The 18464-nt window shown below is 38.1% G+C and overlaps 2 protein-coding genes across 3 annotated transcripts; both read left to right on the forward strand.

Moving 5' to 3' along the window:
- Positions 1-27: 27 nt before the first annotated feature.
- LOC135674552 (F-box protein At1g67340-like) lies at positions 28-8743 on the forward strand. Its single transcript, XM_065184500.1, has 5 exons — positions 28-2920; positions 3034-3141; positions 7167-7468; positions 7600-7762; positions 7840-8743. The coding sequence occupies exons 3-5, from the start codon at positions 7173-7175 to the stop codon at positions 8575-8577; spliced, it is 1197 nt and encodes a 398-aa protein (XP_065040572.1). The 5' UTR covers positions 28-2920; positions 3034-3141; positions 7167-7172; the 3' UTR covers positions 8578-8743.
- A 3437-nt stretch (positions 8744-12180) lies between these two features.
- On the forward strand, positions 12181-18100 carry LOC135674553 (U1 small nuclear ribonucleoprotein C-like). Of its 2 annotated transcripts, XR_010513647.1 has the most exons (6): positions 12181-12346; positions 12446-12488; positions 14016-14057; positions 14128-14392; positions 17490-17842; positions 17949-18100. XR_010513647.1 is itself a non-coding variant. In XM_065184501.1 (5 exons), the coding sequence occupies exons 1-5, from the start codon at positions 12339-12341 to the stop codon at positions 17741-17743; spliced, it is 612 nt and encodes a 203-aa protein (XP_065040573.1). In that variant the 5' UTR covers positions 12181-12338; the 3' UTR covers positions 17744-17971. The 2 variants fall into 2 exon arrangements, 1 of the variants encoding a protein (XP_065040573.1); XM_065184501.1 differs by having other exon boundaries at positions 17490-17971.
- The last annotated feature ends 364 nt before the right edge of the window (positions 18101-18464 follow it).

Here is an 18464-nt window from a genome sequence, read left to right on the forward strand (position 1 = left end):
CTCGTCTGATCCCTCGTCTTCCGCCCCGCCCTCTCCTCTCGTGTCTCTCGAATCTTCCCTTTCCCGCTCGTCTCCTCCTTGCCTCCATGGAAACCCTAATCCGTTGTCCAGTCCATGATATATCCGGCGTCCACTACATCTGAAACCCCGTTCTAGTCTTCCTCGGGCACGCACACCTTGGCATGACGGCTAAAGAACCCGATCTTCGACATGGTATAACCGTCCTTTTTTATTTCGTTTTTTTTCCACTAAATGCATTTAGATTACGGCTTCGACTTCACAGGTTTCCTTCCCAACTTCAACGCTAGAAAAAAGAACACCTTTTTAATTTTTGGTGCTGAAGCGTTCTCGTAGATAGTGTGTATGAACTGTTTGATGTAATGTCTCAACTGAAAATATTGCAATCAACAAGAACTAGTTGCTATTTGATAAGAGGTACAAATATTTTGTGGATGCCTAGGAGGAAGTTTTAGTGGACATCATTATGCTTTAGCTCTTTATGAAGGCAATTGAAATGCAGGTGGTTGTTTACATATCTGAATGGATCTTACATCGTATGTTCAAAGAGTATGCAGAGGAAAGATTTTTTTTTCTGCCCTAGTGATTTGTCATGCTGTGTTCAAAGATAACTCAGCCCACTGAATGTTTTTCTATAACCAGCCTCATTGTGTTTTTTCTTTAGAAACACACAGGTGGAGAAACTTCTAAAGAGTATGCATGATTAAGATCAGTTGAAGTGAATCAATATAATTGGACTATATATGTGTGTATGTTTATACAGGACCCCTTGTGAGGCATTAGACGTATTAGAATGTCATGTAATCCTCAGGAAACTGGTTTGTCCTAACTTTGTGACATCATAAATGTAAAATATTGATAAAAAATAAAGAAACACTTTTGATCAATGCATGCTAGAAAACAAATCACGTAAAAGATATATGTAATTACATCCCACTGTGAACGTGGGTGTGATTGGAGACTGTAGGAGAAATTGGGTCTATGCTTTTGTTGAATTGGTTTCTCTCAAGTTTGCTAAGCCTTCGGCCCAAAGTAAACTTGGCCCAAGTTGACTTCACTTCTGAAACCAAAACAAATGCAAAGAGGGGTTTGGGTTTAGCTCACAAATTTCCAAGGAGCAAGTACAGTTTTTGCCCTTAAGGGCACTAAACCTTACGGGCTGTATCTTGAATACGTTGAGCCACAATTTTGTGGACTCAGTCTACCTGAGAAAGCTTTCTGACGTAGCTCGAGAAGTCCTCTATAAATTACAAGTTTCTTTCCTGCAAGTGTTACTAAGTTGCATATGATTATAACAGCTTCTGCAATGATTTTTTTTTTTTTGTCATGGACTGTAAATGCTTTAACCAATGTGTCTCTGTGTGTAGTCATGCATGTGATCTAACAGATCATTCCTCTTTGATGTATACTTTTATGTTATCACTGGATGTCTCAACTTGGGATGGGGAGGTGCATTAGTTGCAGTGTCTTTGTCAAACTTTTTGATAATAGAGAACTGAAAACAGTCTGAAGATATATACAGATGACCGAGCTGATCTCATTTCATGTAAGTTTCAAAGAGATGATGAAGATACAAATAAATAATGAAGAAATAACAAGAGAGAAAAACATTGATACACACATTCAGAGATAGAGAAAGAGAGGATCCAAATGCTTGGAACCATTATAACATTTGTTTTTTCCTTTGTTCTTTTCTCCCCATTAACCTCATGATTAAAGATGTCATTAATATGATTTGTTAAAGGGTAAATTTTGGGGATTAGCTTTCACCAAGAACCAAGAGTTGCAATATTATTGCCAACTTAATCATTTTTTTTATACATACTTTGCTATAATTCCCAGTACAGCTATGAATATGGCAAGGAAATAAGTTCCACAAGGTGCGTGCTATTGCATCATTTAAGATCATCAATCATCCCCTTCTGAATTGAGGGGCAAGCCAGCATAGAAAGCTACTCTTTTGATAAATTATTGAGCATGTGTTATATATATTTAGCATTATTTATGGATTTGATTGTAAAGACTATACGAGGGGGGAAGGAAACATAGGATGCTTATCTTAGTTGATGAATTATTGAGCATGTGATATATATTTACACTAACCATACAAGCAGCAACAACACTAAAACAATGAGGGTATAAGATCCAAAGGTCATTGAGCTGGCAAAGAAGTGCATCTTGAGGCCACAACAAAGCCAATAAATGGTACATGATAAAGGTGGCACAATGGTACATCAATTATGAAACATTTCAGAGAGTGAAGAACGTGGGAACCAAGACTCCAGTCCTGTGCAGGATCTTGGTCTTGCTGTGATTCCTCTGGGTAATTCCATCAGTTGGATAAAATGCTGGTTGTGAGGCTATAAATTGGAGGAATGACCAGATGAGCAGATGAGGTGCATAGGGTGGAAAGTGGTCGTAGTGGGATGAGGTTTTGTCCCATGCATACATGGCCTAGGATGATGAGAAAAATTTGAATAACATATAAAGGCTGTTCAAAGTAAGTTTGGTGAGTAACTTACAAGTTGACATGGTTATCAGCTTTTAGTTTTGCCTCGATTAACATATGTTGAAAAGGCTTCAGATGGGCATTGACCACAGAAGAACATATCAATAGTGCTTGATCAATGGATTGGATCGTGACTCCTCCACTAACATGATCTGACAAATGTTTAGAGATCATGAGTCAAATCTGAGATTGGATAAGTGATAAAACATGGTAATGCTCAAGTGATACACTTTTTCACTTCATCGTGCATCATCAACATAATCTTTTTGTCATTTTTGCAGGTTAATTTCTTGTTGCAGCACTATTGTTTATGCCTAATGCCCCTTTGTGCTTGAATCCATGAATACATTGGACCTGGCTATTTAGGTGGAAACTTCCCGACTTGGCACATTGGTAAGCAACTCAAAGATAAGAACAACTTTTCTATTGCATCCTGATGTACTTAAGCTTAAGCAACTTTGCTAGCACTAAAGAAAAAAAGTTGTTGGTCTCATCATGGTCATCAGGTTCCTTATTTTAGGGTGACATGACCCCATGCCGGTGCCTTCCAAATGCCTTAGCCTTGAGACCTTGTCTGTGCTAACCTTTTTAATGGAGCATTCAACCAAGAACAGGTACCTAGTCTCGCATTATCCCCATATTATGAACTAACAAATTAGTATCCACCCCAACTATTTGGGAGTAGGTTTTGTTGATCATGTTTGGTTTGAGGTTATGTCTATTTTATATCCCTTATGTGATCTCTCTAATCTTCTATCACTCTCCCAACTGTTTTAGATCATCATTTGACATGGTTAATGTGATCCAAATTATGTCAAGAAAGAGAAGTTGATTGTGGGCATATTATGGGTACATATAGATTTACTCTTAAATGAATAATTTGATATTATCTTATATTATTAAGACCTTTATGGCTATTTTATCTTAGTATTCTAAAGATAATACTTTAGACCTTTCATAAATCTTTCTTTCTCCAAGTCTTAATTGGTTTGCTTTGGATGATTGTATTGATCTATTAAGTGGACAAATCTATTCTTTTCATGTCATGGACCACATGGAAGCACAAACAGTAAAGGACAAGGATTGTTTATTTCTTGTTGGTCAGTTCCATTGGTTGTCCCCTACACTCCAAGTAGATGTTAAGTAAGATGGAAACTATAGATTGTCAACATTGTATTGGGTTCATCTTTTATCAATCATTGACTAATGGGTCCATGCATGCTCCTAAACTACAGTCATTGGAAAACAAGTTCATCAAGCAATTGAATGATTAAATTAAAGCTAATTAAAAGAAAAAGAGTTGATGGCTAGTTTATCTTGGTTTATAGTGCAAAAAATTAAAATGTGTAGGAATAAAGACCAAGCATAGGATGCATCAGCCAATATATATATATATATATTAGATTCCAGTAGATACAAATTTGTAGATGGTGGTTGTTTGGACGGCATTCTTTTCATTACCTAAACATATTGTTTTCCACTTCTCATTTAAACTTTGCTATACTAAAAAATTTTATATTGTCAATTTCAAGTTGTTATGTCGTATGAAATTTAAGGTAGAAGTTGTTTTTGCATCTAAAATGTTGATAGATGTACTGAATTCGCTTATCGTAGTTTGAGAGTTTGAAATTTCATTCGATAATGTTTTCGTACCTAAATCATTACTTTGATAATGATGTGAATAATTCATTTACAAAGATTTAGTACGAGAAATCTCGTCCAACAAAAAGAAACACCTAAAATATTGGTCTGATTTTACGATACAAAATTTGCTTATCAAAAATCAAGAGTCTAAAATTTCATCCAATAATTTTTACATTTAAAATAATTTTTTTGTTGTGGATGTATTAGGTGCATCGAATTCACTTACCCGAGAGTTTGATCTTTGATCTAATAAATTTAATTACACTTAGAAAATGATGGAGAAATAGAGTCGATGAGTAAGATCATATACATTGATCCTCGGAGTTTCATTTATCTTTTTTCTCTAATCAATCATTAATTATTTCCAACTTAGATGTCTCCCATTCATGCATATATCTGTTCTTCTGATACTTAGAAGAACTTGCAAGAGGTTTGTGCCCGGGAAGATTCAAGCAAAGCACGCAATACAGATGAACATACCACACAACACGCAATTTCTACCTATGTAGTTGAGACTTGCCGCCTTGGGATTCAACTTGATTGCATTTTGTGGTTGTGATTGGACTTCCAACACAAACTTATTTGGATGCGAGCTACAAAGTTCAGCAGCACGAGAAGTTGCTTGCTGAACTGAAACACCAGAAGCGAGAGGAAACCAAGCAATGCCATTCGTTTAGGTTTTTGTGTGTAGAGATCCCTCCTTAGCGTTAATCTTGGTCCAGTTATGGAAATGTAGGGGACTACTGAGGTTGACTTGCTTTCAGGAAGGTTTCTTGAAGCTGTGGAGTCTTCCAAGGAAATGGTGTGTTGGCTTTGGAAGAGAAAGAAACGTAACAGAGAGTGCTTGATCGAGGCCAAGTTTCCTTCCACTGATTAAAGTGGGATGGATGTCTTCTCCAATATTAAGGTTTAGGTTGTCTATGTCAATTCACATAAATAAATATTAATGTGATCATAGCTTTCTTCTTTTCTTTTTCTTCTCGAAGGAAATCAAGAAAAAAAAAATCGAATAAACAATATTGTTAGGGACTACCTATGGTTACTTGAAAGAATATAAGATAAATGATTAAACAGGTTGGTCAAATCTATTAGATCATCATAAATCATAAAAGAAAACATTCTTTGTCTTAGGATCTCAAGCTCTCACCCTCTTGCTTAGAGATCTTGTCAAGATTACATATGATAAAGAAATCTATCTAGATTTATTTTGGAATATTCTTGTCTTATACTAAGATTCAGAATTAGATTTATAATTTATATTGATATTGATTTTGGGACTAGGATAGAAAGAATCTAAGGAAAAGGAAATCATCATACCAATTGATGTCTTTTTTATTTATCATGCATATCTTGTTTTTCATGTTGAAAATACTCCAAACTATTCCTGACATAACAGTTAACTGATCTGACTCTATTTTGACTACCAAAATCTTAAAAGATACTTAAAATAATCAAATGAAATCCTTTATAATCTTCTTGATTCCATATTATAATTAAATCTAGAAAATTGCAGACCCACACCAAGTGTCCACCAACATTTCTCAGTATACAGTAACTAAGTACTTGCCTCACAGCCATGTTGAAGGACAGGTCCATATGTCAGTCACACTAACCATTGTTTCTTTGCTCATCAGCAACATCATCTTGAGTGTTTTTTAAGCTTTTCTTATTGAAGATTTAATGCATCTATGTGCTTCTCCAATCTTGCATAGTCATTTATCTTTATATGTTAATTAAATATTTTATTCATGTTTACTTGTGTGATCCCGAGTTTACGACGATGGTAGTTTATTCCGTATTTATCTATCACTAATATGTTTTCGTTTTGTTAAGAAATAACAGTTATGACATAAAATTAAGAGAATAAATTAATAATAATAATATTAATATAATTTTCTCACACATATTAGACATTGTGAGATGAGAAATGACAACATTAAAGTTGTTGTTGGGATGCAACTTTTGAGACACAAAAGTATCTCCCTCCTAAAACTATTAAAATAATAATAATAATCAAAATGTCATTATTGTTGGACATCATTTAAAATTTTAAATGAATGATTTCAATGTAGTATTATCACTTTTTAACTCTCTAATGAGTATTAGAAAGATAAAATGATGATCGATTATAGTCGTAAAAGTTTGACTTTTTGGATTACGACTAAATGAGTTTACACAACTATTTCTTTTTTTTTATCCCGCAAATAACGTTAACATGTGTTTTCTAAGTTATAGAAACAACCTTTGCACCCATATGTAAAATTTAAAATTAGATTTTTTTCTGAATTATTTCATTTGACTCTTAAAAGAAAATTAATCCTATTGTTAGCAAATATTTTCAGGAGTAATAACATGAGGCCCTCAACAACCTCTTCCAAATAATGGAAAGTCTAACTTCAACTCCATTGTCATTAATATTTGGGATTAATTGAATTGGGTGCTTTGGAAGTGAAACCATTCTCCACATATAGAAAACCAACCAACCTTTTCTATTTGCAAGATAGAAATAGTTTGTCCACATATTTCATCCCACCTGAGTTCGTTAAAACCGTTTCATTTCTTGTTGACTGTAACTGCCATTTTAATTAGGGCATTTGACAATCTTAAATTAAGTGGTAAGAAATAGATATTACTAAGGAAATCCTAACACTAACCTGAGTGATTCCTTTGAATGCACCCTAAAATAAGACATTAGATTATGAAGTACAAGAATTTTGGATCAATTAATAAAATTTTTAATGTAAAAATCATTATTTTTTTGTTGTTGTTTTAATGCTTGTGGGATTATAATTAAAGGAATATCTAATCCTAATTAAAAACACTAATAAGAGATTTCCATTTTCGTAATTTGTGGGTTTCTGATGGGTAAAATAGTCATCAAATTTACTACAAGTCGTCGGGTCGGGATTCCTGTTGCCAATAATGGATAAATAGTCGTCCGTTCCCCCCTCGCCTCCTCCGTAGAGCTCCGTGTCCGACTCATCTCCAATCGCAGGCAGAGATGCGTAGGAGAACCAGAAGTGCTTCCCAATGCCTGAGGGCCCGGCCGCGGATCGACGGCGGAGGAGCGCCGAGGGAGGAGAGGAAGAGGAAGAGGAGAGGAGGCCGGGCAACGGAACGGGGAGCGGAGTCCTGCGGCCGGAAACGGCCGCGAGGTGCCCCCGCGGGGGCGCCGGCGGAGGTCGAGGATAGGGCGGATTACTTCGATGGGCTTCCTGATGATCTCGTCGTCTCCGTGCTTTCCAAGCTCAGCTCCTCCGCTCGTCGCCCGTTGGATCTTATCAGCGCCATGTTGACGTACGAACACTAATCTGGCCTCGCTTTGTTAGAGAGTTTTGTGATGTGATTTTCGAGCTTGATCCTCCCAAAATCGTATCTTTGTTTGGTGTTGTGAGTAAAGTTTTGTTCTTTTTGGGTATCTGCAACAGATGTAAGCGATTTCATGGTTTGGGGCACCATCCGCTGGTATTGTCCAAGGTCAGCGCAGGATGCCTCGGCGTTCGTGCGAACACGTGGTCCGATTCGTCGCATCGATTCCTTAAGCGCTGCGCCGATTGCGGGAACCTGGAAGCGAGCTATATGTTGGGAATGGTATGACTTCTTCGTTGGCTACTGAGATTGAAGAAATGTTGGGAGTTTAGCTAAAGTTGGAATTTTTATGGAAGCAGATTCGATTCTACGCTCTGGAGAACAGAGGGAGCGGCGCGTCGTTGATGGCCAGGGCGGCGATCGGATCGAACCCGGCAGCACTGTATTCGTTGTCGGTAATCCAATTCAACGGAAGCGGAGGCTCCAAGAATGACAAGGATCTCCGAGCCGGCGTTGCGTTGTGCGCCCGTGCAGCGTTCCTCGGCCACGTCGACGCCCTACGAGAGCTCGGCCACTGCCTCCAGGACGGCTATGGCGTCCGTCGGAACGTCGCCGAGGGCCGGCGCTTCTTGGTCCAGGCCAACGCCCGGGAGCTCGCGGCTGCCATGACGTCCTGGCCCGCGTGGCAGAAGCAGCCTCGCCAGGCCGCAGCAGCGGCGGGTGCGACGTCACCAGGGTGCTGCCCCCTCCTCAGCGACTACGGTTGGAACGTGCCGGCGCCGGCCCCGCATCCGGCCAACCGGTTCCTGGTGGAGTGGTTCAGGGAGCGGGGATGGCCGGCCGCGGCTGCTGCGGAGGGTCTGAGGCTCTGCTCCTACAGCGGCTGCGGCCGTCCGGAGACGCGCCGGCACGAGTTCCGCCGATGCTCGGTGTGCGGCGTAGTCAATTACTGCTCCAGGGCGTGCCAGGCTCTGGATTGGAAGCTTTCCCACAAGTCGGAGTGCGTCCCGACGGATCTCCAAGCTCTCGACGGCGATGGCGCCCCCGCCGGAGACGACGTCGCTCCCGCCGTCGACGGCGCCGCAGGCACCGACTGATGTCAACGGCAGAGTTTCTACCAACTTTGAACTATTACTGCTCTCTCTTTCCTTTTTTTTTTTTTTCCTTTTTGTCCCCTTTATTTTTGTCTTGCTGAGCATATTGTAATCTAAAATATTTTTGCTGTTCTAATTCGAAATTAAACCGAAAATTCATTTTATCTTATATATATATATATATATATATATATATAATGCTCTGAAAACAGAGCATGACACCATCTTGATATTAAGTGTTGCTGTGTGTTGTCCTCCATTCCTCCATTAATTCCAACAGCTTCCTCTACCTTCTCCCTGACATCGATATTCCATGTCATCATCGAGTTTGATCCATCAGAGAATGATGCTCTTCAAATCTTCAACTCATTAATTGCAGGTCCATGTCAATGTAAAGTTAATCCTGTTCCTCTAATCCAATTATTCACACCATGTTTGTTCCCTGGCTCATAAGGTAGCTCAACAAGAGTTGCAATTACCAGCAAGCAGTAACCTTTGCTTTACCAGCAAGGAGGAATGGATCAACACCATCAAATCATACATTGATTCAGCTGCAAAGCATAAATAGAGGGAAAGAAAAATATAAGGTCCAGCTAGCTGAAAGGGCCAATGCAACTTCCCCACATATGCCTCTTATCTTATCCTGAATGGATTCAGCTCCACCAAGAGACAGCAAGTGGAGATGGGGTGTGATTTGGAGATGGGATGGTAGATGGGGAGGTGATTTGGATCAGGGGAAGAAGGTGGTGGAGCACTGACACCACTACCTTTCCACCTGCTTGTCCTCTTCCATTTTTCACTTGAGTTTAAGCTTCCCTGCCTCTTTCTCTTGGACTCTTCACTCTCACATGCAGTTTCTTCCCCACAGTAGAGAGAGAAATGAAGGGGAATTTAATTCACTGCCACTGACTTGTTATGACTACACTGACAAGAAGCTGATCTTTGTGGTTCAGTTTGACTTTGGCTCCCCAATTCAAGATGGATTATTTTAGGATTTTAGGTGCCAGCATCTAATGTTTGTGTTTAGGTGGGGAATAAGGGTGGAGGATGGAGGGAGAGGGTGGGGAAGGTAGTGGTAAATAGCTCCACCATCATGTCAAACACCTTCAAGATGCTTGTTGGAAATGGAGAGGAGGGCCTACATCACACTGCAGTCCCATGGGTTTGAGTTAGAAGCTTTAAATGATTGAACCTCTTCTAACATATCTCAAGCAAAACAATAATTTCTTTCAGCACAAGCAATTAAGTATTCAGAGTGCCATATTTTCAAAAAATAAGTATTTAAAAGGCTATATAATGAGTTAAGAAGAATTATTAGGTATTCTTTTTAACCATTTCCAGTGTTAATGAATGCAAATTCATATCCTTAATTTTTTGTTACTACTGCTAAAGTTAAGATCTATAATCATATTGTTTTGATTGTTATGTTCACAAAACTCTGAACATATGATACTACCAATTTAAGGATCTGTATATTATCATCCTATAACAAGTATTGGAACAGATCTAACTTGATTTGATAGCCTTCAAACTCTCTCAAAGTTAGGCAGTGTAATAGAACAAAATCCAGTTCTTGGCCTTGTAAATTTCTTTGGAAATACCTAAAATAATCATTCAAACTCTTTTTAATATTGTTTTTGTCTCCTTCTATTTATTTTAATGAAACAAGAAATAAAATTATTATTTGCTATTACCACCACCAAATTAATTTCTTTACTAGATGATAAAATTATTATTTTGGTGTGGATATTTTGATTCTACTGTGAAAAATGGAACTAATCCTCTGAAAATTTTTGATACAGACTTTGCAAACTAAATCAATCCTACACTAACTATACTACAATGATAAGTAACTTCCAATCTCTCTTTTGCTCATGAATTGGCATTATCTCCTTGGATCTGCATGTAGTTGAGCAGAGCTATTCAACCAAATGCTTATCTACCATGCATTTGGCATTATCTTATTTCTTTGATGCATCACAAAATACTGATCATAATAATTCTGAACCCCCAGTGGTCTACCAATTAGGTATATGAATCAGGTCTGACTTCCTGACAGGGATCTTTTGTCTGCTTGAAGCAGAGTCCAGCAAAGAAGACATTTATTATGATCTTAGTTCATAGTTATGACTTAAATTGTTTCTCAAGAATGTTAAAAGCTCATCAGATCACAAATTATATATGATATTAATCATCCCCCAAACCTGCATTTTGCTGCAGGTTAACTCAACTCTCAGCAAAGCACATTTCAGTTCAGTTATATGCTTATCTACCTACTGCCTCTTCTAGGAAACCTAACAGGTAGTCAGTACTGATGATACCATTTTCATAGGCAGAGAGATAAGAAGACAGAAGAACTGAAAGGTTGGAGTGCATTGGCACCTCCACCTGACCACCATTTCATTTTCCTGGTCAGGTGAACTCAACCAATTCCCATCAATTGCCTCATCCAACCCTACCAACCTTCTAATGGATTTGCACCAGTGAGTAGGTCAGTCCTGAACTGCCACCCCTAACCTACTGGTAATAAGAGAATGCTTTGCCTTTGCCCACCATGGAGTTTATGGTTCTTTTGAGGGCAGTGGTGGTTGCAACCCTACACACTCAGCTCTCCATCACTTACTTTGCACTGCATGCTAAAAACAGAGAGCTCAGGAGTGGGGATATGGTTTCTGTCACCTAACCTTGAGCCCAAGAGGGACCCCATGTCAAGTCAGAGGTGATGCCCAATTAGCAGTGGGAGAAAGGACCAATGAAGAGACAAGTTAGTGAGTTTGGTATGAGGGAGGAAACCAACACCCCATGTTGCACACCAACAAGCCTTAAGTGTCACCTGAACCACCTCCAGCCATGATGACCACCTGCTGTTTCTGGTCCCAAACCATGCTGAAAGATCTGCAGATGATCATCCACTTCCATGATTCCTGTTTTCAGATGTGGAGCAACAGTAGATTTACTCCTACAATTGCCAACTTAAGTATCTTAATTAAAGTTCAACAAGTTATTCAATACATTATCTTATCAGATAATAGTGAGTTATAGAGTCTTTTTTTGTGTTAGTACTTCACACTCATTAAATTAATGAGTTAGTTTTCTTAGAATGAGTACATGAATTTAGTGCAAGCAATGAAGATGAGGACTTCAGTAAAAGATTAGGAAGTTAAAAGTCTCAATCTTTAAGGTTGACTAAGTATAAATATAAAAATATTACCCATGATTTACCAATCACCATCAATTACATGCCTCAAGTCAAACCCAAATTAAGTTTGAAAGCTATACTGCATACTGCTACAGTTGATATTGCACAGTCAAACACAGTACTGAGGCATTATTTTTAGGCATGAATCTTCCTCAACACAAACATAGCAATCCTCAACCCAATTCGGCCCATTAACTCATGACTCTGCAGGCCGATATCGGACCATGAAATCTTAATTTGGCATGTGTAATTGACAGTTGAACCGGGTTCGATTCGGTTCGGCTCGGCTATCGGCCACTCGAGATTTCGGGTCTAACGATATCTATAGGATTCGGATTCGGATTCGGATTCGAATTCGGATCCGGATCCTAAGCGGTTTAAAGGCGTATTGGGGGTCCCTATTCCGAAGCGTCGGTAGACATTGAAAGAGTAGTAGGGCACGGGCTTCTTCACGCTTCCCCCTCCGCTGCTTTCTCCCCGTCTCCTTGACGGTTCGCCTTCTGCTCTCCACCGATCGCGAAGGCTTCGCCTTCGATCTAAAGGCTTCCGATCGCCACCAGTAGCCATGCCTCGGTAATCAAACGACGCTTGCTTCTACGTTTCCGCTTGTCCTACTTTTTCTCTTTTGTCCTCCTCGACCGTTATTGTCTAACCCTGATCGTTCGCTCTCAGGTACTACTGCGATTACTGCGACACTTACCTGACTCATGATTCTGTAAGTTTTCTTCGTTTCTTGCCCCCGCAGATTATGTTGTTTGTTGTTACAATATAATCGATCTATTAATCAGTTTTTTGCTGCTTGATTTCGGTTGCGGTTTTTGATTCGTTTGAGAGCATGGAATAGTGTCACCTAATATTACATGTTCTTATCCCGTGTTGGACTGTAGGCTACTAGCCCTATTCAGGTGGCCAAAAGGTTGATTTGGTTTGTTCCGACTGCTTGAGTTAAATTAGGTACACCCTTGTAGCTCTATAGGGCACATTGAGTCCTACTGCTTTAATTTAGCCCGCACCGATGGACGTTTAGTGGAGGCTTTTGGTTTCAATTTAATCTGTATTTGAGTCCTAGTGGTTGGTTAGGGTCTAAAATTTGTCAATTGGGTCACTTTTTTAATCAAGTAATGGGTTGATCCATAAAATGAACAAACATATGTGACTTGTGAGCTTTATTGGGCCATATTTTGGGCATCACATAGTTCATATAAGTCTCATGGTTCATATAAGTCTTACCTAAATAGGATTTATACTTGATTTGTTAGGGATAGGATGATTGGAGGAGGAAAAAATGAGGTGTTTGAAGAACCTGTTTGGTCTTATGACTAGCAAATCAACCATAATAATTATATATTTATTTAGATAGTTACTGCAAAATATAAAGAGAACAAGAACCACTTACATGTAGTTTCTATTGATGTAGAAAAAACTTATGATATAATTTATAGATAATTTACTCTAGTAGGTGTTAGCAAAGAAATTGTTTTTCAACAATTGTATTGGTGTGACAAAAGCAGTGTATGAAAGAGTAGTTACTAGCATGAGGACTGTGTGAGCATAAGATCACATCATGGGTTATCTTGAGATCTTTTATCTTCTCACATTAATGTTGGATGAACTCACTAGCTATGTCTTAGAAAAGTCCTAGAAACTAAAGATTTTAGACTAAGTATAACTAAAACTGAATATATGAAATGCAATTTTAGCAATGCTAAGAAAAGAATTGAATGTGCAGATATGGTGGTTGCACAAGACAAAAAAGTTTTAGGTATCTTATATCTATTACTGAGTAGGAGAGACTGATGAAGATACTTATGGTCGAGTAACCACAAACTGCTTGTAGTGGAGAGTAACAAGAGTTTTGTTTTATCTTTGTGTGCTCCTTAAATTAGACACAGGAAAAGATGCATAGAACTGATTGCAAATAGTTAGGAACTATGTCTGTCAGTACTACCATATTAATTCAGTCACCCTTTGACTATAACTGTGGACTTATATTAAATAGTTAGGAACTATTTATATTTCTCTTTTTTTATGCTATAACTGTGGACTTATATTGTGGTTAAAAGTTTTAAGCATAATCAAGCTTTAAATTCTTTTTTATTTGTGCCATTTGGAGGTGTCAAAATTAACCATGACTTTTCATATTTCGGTTATCATATATTTTAGGTACTTTATTTGCAGTCTGATGAATTATAAGTATTTTCGGAGAAGTTAACATTTCTAACTGAAATTTATGATGCTGCAGCCATCTGTCAGAAAGCAACATAATGCTGGCTACAAACACAAGGTTTTAATTCTTTCTTCTGTGTGTTCAAGTTATTTCTACCTCTACTTTGCTGATACTCTTTCAAGAACAGGCAAATGTCCGTGCTTATTACCAGCAATTTGAGGAGCAACAAACTCAAAGTCTAATTGATCAGAGAATCAAGGAACATCTAGGCCAGGCTGCAGCATTCCAACATCAAGTTGGTGCAACTTATAACCAACATCTCATGTCCATGCCAGGAAATCGGCCCCCTCTTCCAGTTTTAGGACCACCTATCTTGCCTATGGGAGCACCATCTCAGGGAATGCTACCGGGAGTTAGGCCCCCTCTCTTGCCTCCTCCAGTTGGAGCTCCAGGTATATTAAAAACACCTTAGGTGCCTAAAACTATTCTCGATCATTTGTTTCCTTGCATTTCTAGTTCTTTTTTAGAAGTATCACAGTTAAGAGAATGTATAGAAGATTCTCGTAAAATTTAAGGTCCTTGTCGCCTCGGATCACAAAGGTGCCAATTTCATTATTTGGTAAGCTAGTGGAAGATGAAATAAACACATAGGGAAATTTTTTTTTATAGAGAAAAAAAGATAAATGGATATTTTTGTTTTAATATGTTAGAAAAGAACAATGTGTCAATAGTTATTGGTTAAACCATCCATCTCTGAGTCAAGCTGCTCAATTATAAATACCTGTTTGGATCTAGTGGGTTTTTAGACTAGCTGATCAATTGAGGAAAAATTGCTATTTTGTTTTGGAGGATTAATTAAAGTTAGGATCCTGATACACTTGAGAACTTGTGACAAAAACATGTGTCAGATTCTGTGAGTCTTAATTAGGTTTCACTTGAGCCAAGTTTTAATCAATTTCACAAGTTAATTGGGTTTTGCCTTTCTTTACAACTTAAAAACAGACCAAGTGAAACTTACTAATTGTCCAGCTGCTCCAACATTATGTTGACATGAACAAACATTAGGTTATATTAGGCATTAGAGCATGCAAAAGCTCATCAGGGTATTACAACCAAGGGTAATCGAGATAAAATTGATGTCAAAACTCACCTAGGATAGTATAGCAAAATTTTAAAAATCTGTTATGGCAAGATTTCATCATGTAAACATTTTTGGAGCACATAAGATGGAATTAATAAGTATTGAATCTTTCATATAGATATCTAGGAGCCACAATTGGTCTTTAAATAGAAGAAACATATCATTGTACTGTAGTGGACACTGGCATTAAACTCTGAAGTATATTCTAAAATTGCTAGATTGCCATAATTCTATTAAAGGATTGTGAAAACAACTTTTTGACTGACTAATTTTTTCAGATATATATTTCCAAACAACAGAACTAGCTATGAATGCTGATGATTACTAAGAAAACCTGATGACTTGGCATGTGTTAGATCACAGATCACCCATGGTTATATATGAATGAATATATAGAGAAGAAACCACTACTTCATCTGACAGTTTGTCTCCAATCTCCCTCGACTCCAAAAATAACCAGTTTTGTGCTCCCATTGAAGGCCACAATTGCCTTGTAAGAGGCATGTATCATTTCGTAGATATTGCTGCCTCACCTTTTCTATTTGAGATATGGTCTTCGTTGTTCTAGGTTTAGTTGATTAGTGTTCGAACCCATGCATCTGTAAAGCGAAGCAGAATTGACCTTGCTTGTTCATTCCCCGTTGTCTTGGTAATTCTTCCTTTGCTATTTTCCTTTCATCAAATGTTAAAAGGTTAAATTTTCCATTTGTCAAAATTGGATCAATCTTGATCAGATCAGGCTCTAGAGAAGAGTAATTTTTCATGGCCAAGAGTAGGCACATTATCTTACCATGATATAATTTGTCTCACACACACTGCTAAAGTGAGAAATAATAGGTTACCAAGCTTATGATGAAGTTAATGTGAAGTTTTTATCAGTACAAAAAAAAACGATCAATGACATAATCAAGAGTATTCGATAGTAGACAATTTAAAACTGCAAATTCAATTCAGATTGGTACAGTTACAATTCGCAACAGCAGTTATCATAAGACTTAAATAAATTAAGGTCAAACAATCTCTTATTACATCACATTGAAAATAGTATTCTTCTTTTTTTTCCTCTGGGGCCTTATTGTATTTCTCTGAAAAATTAGTAGAATTTGTTTTCTTCATGTTACATACTGATTTTTGCAAATGATAGAGCATGATTAAGTACTGAAGGAGTTTAAATCTGATAAACCCAGGTTAAAATAAAGGAGTATATTAAATTATGCTTATCTCCTTTGCTAAATAAGATAACCAGCACTTTAGATAGATTGTTCAATCAAACCAAGAAAAGAGGATCAAATTTGGATATTTGAGTCAGAATAATTTAATGTATAATTTTGAGACCCTAAACCGAAGGCATCATAGAAAATACACATAAGCAAATAGGAAAAATCCAGTCACAGCAGTTTTATGTGTAGGCAATGCAGTTACAGTAAGTGCATCTATTGCATCTACTGTGGCTACAGAATCAAGTTACAAGTTACAACAACTATATTTAAACAAATACTGTTAGGGGCACTACAGATTTGGAAATGACACTTATCATTTAGTTGAAAAATCCTATAATACCAAATATATACTTCATAAAAGTAAACTGATAGTAAAGTTCAATAACCAATAAAATGCGTTTTGGTTGCATAGGTGCTTTTTTGAACTGATTGAAAATGTTTCTTTTCTTTGATCCTAGTTTTTAGGGACCGCCAGCCATGTTGTCAAGGGTCAAAGTAAGCAAAAAAGGCACTTAGATAAGTTGAAAATTTGCAAAAGATTGACAGTTTGTTTTTGCAATGGTCGTTTCAGTGGCCATGCTCTATAATGTGGTATTGGCGTTGGTATTTATGCTTTTGTCTAGGTTTTGCACCTTGTTGAGGCAATTAGATGAGTTGTGAATTGCAAATGTTTGCCAGTAAGGTAAAAATGTACAACATTCTCGATTTTTGGTGACCAAGCTCTAAAGTGAGGTATTGGCATAGATATTTGTGTTATGCCAAGGTTTGCTACTCCCCGTTTGTGGCAATTAGATAAGATAGTGAAATTACGATAGTTTGCGGTAAGATAAAGAAAATGTGCAGCGAGAACCTTCTTCGCATGGTTGGTTTTTGATGGCCACGCCGTATTCTGCGATGTCAGCATTGATATCTGTGTTATCCCAAGGTTCCCTACACCCGTAGACGTTTTGCTAGCTTGTTATCTGGCAAGACTAGCCTGTTGTCTGTCGGGATTTGTGTCAGCCCATGTCATTGGCTTGTTATGAGTTGCTTTTCATTCATTCAACCCGCATTTTATTATGTAACAAATCTTATTGAGCTTGGCTAGTACAAGCCATGCCAGTCACACGTGGTTTATTTTCATTTATGGTAATGTTCTTTTTTCTCAATCAATAATCCTATACATTCATCCTGCATCCTGATCGGCAGGTTATGGTCCTCTTCATACTATGCCTACTGCTCCACCATCAGCGGTACCACCTGGTGCTGCTGCATCAGCACCGATGCAAGTTAGTAATCTTCCTAGGCCTCCTCAATTGGCACCTCCAATTTCCGGGGCCATGTCAATGCCAACCACCAATGGTGCTGCACCTGCCATCAATCCTGTGATGTATCAAGCCAATCCATCGTCGACCACAACTGGAAGCTTTGATTCATTCAATGCGGCTTCTGGATCTGGTTGACAGAGGGCATCACATGTATCCACCGCTCCTGTTTCAGCAAAATGCCTTACTATGATGCCTTTTGATCTGCCCCGACTAAGACTAATCTGCTAAATTTGGGTACAAGTTTTCACTGTGTTTTTACATGTATGAATGAATTACTATTTTGCCGATTGCTTCTCGCTTATATTCGTGTTGAATCAGTTCACAAACACCATATGTGCAGACTGAATGGATTGCTATTCTAGAGCTCCGTGGGTCATCGTGAGATGGTTAAAGGTAGAGAGAGTCCACTTGTCTGTATTATTTCTGGAGTTGTGTAATCAAATATCTATACACACTCAGGATCAGTAATAGTTTGCATCGGCATTTCTGACACTTGGAACCTTAAACGAAACTTACTACTTTTTAGTATGATCTTTATACATGTCGAAGAACTTTTTCTTCTATGCTCGTTTGGTCAACAACGAAATCTTGTTTTTCTGAAATCTTTTTCCTGTAATTAAACGTTAATTTCCGTGGCTGCTTGACGAACACTTGTCTTCGACATCTCATACGGATGGATTTATTTGTTGTTTGCTTTGGCATGCAGGAGGAGGTATGCATGTTTCCACGATGATACCATAGCATCACGAGATTATGCATGCCTCTTCCCTCATTTGAGTCTCCCCTTCTCGTGCAATCTTATTTCTGTCTATTTAAATTAAACTTCACCCGAAGGACAGTTTTCTAATCCTCCATA

The sequence above is a fragment of the Musa acuminata genome, chromosome BXJ1-5 (assembly GCF_036884655.1).
Source record: "Musa acuminata AAA Group cultivar baxijiao chromosome BXJ1-5, Cavendish_Baxijiao_AAA, whole genome shotgun sequence".
NCBI classification, from domain to species: domain Eukaryota; kingdom Viridiplantae; phylum Streptophyta; class Magnoliopsida; order Zingiberales; family Musaceae; genus Musa; species Musa acuminata.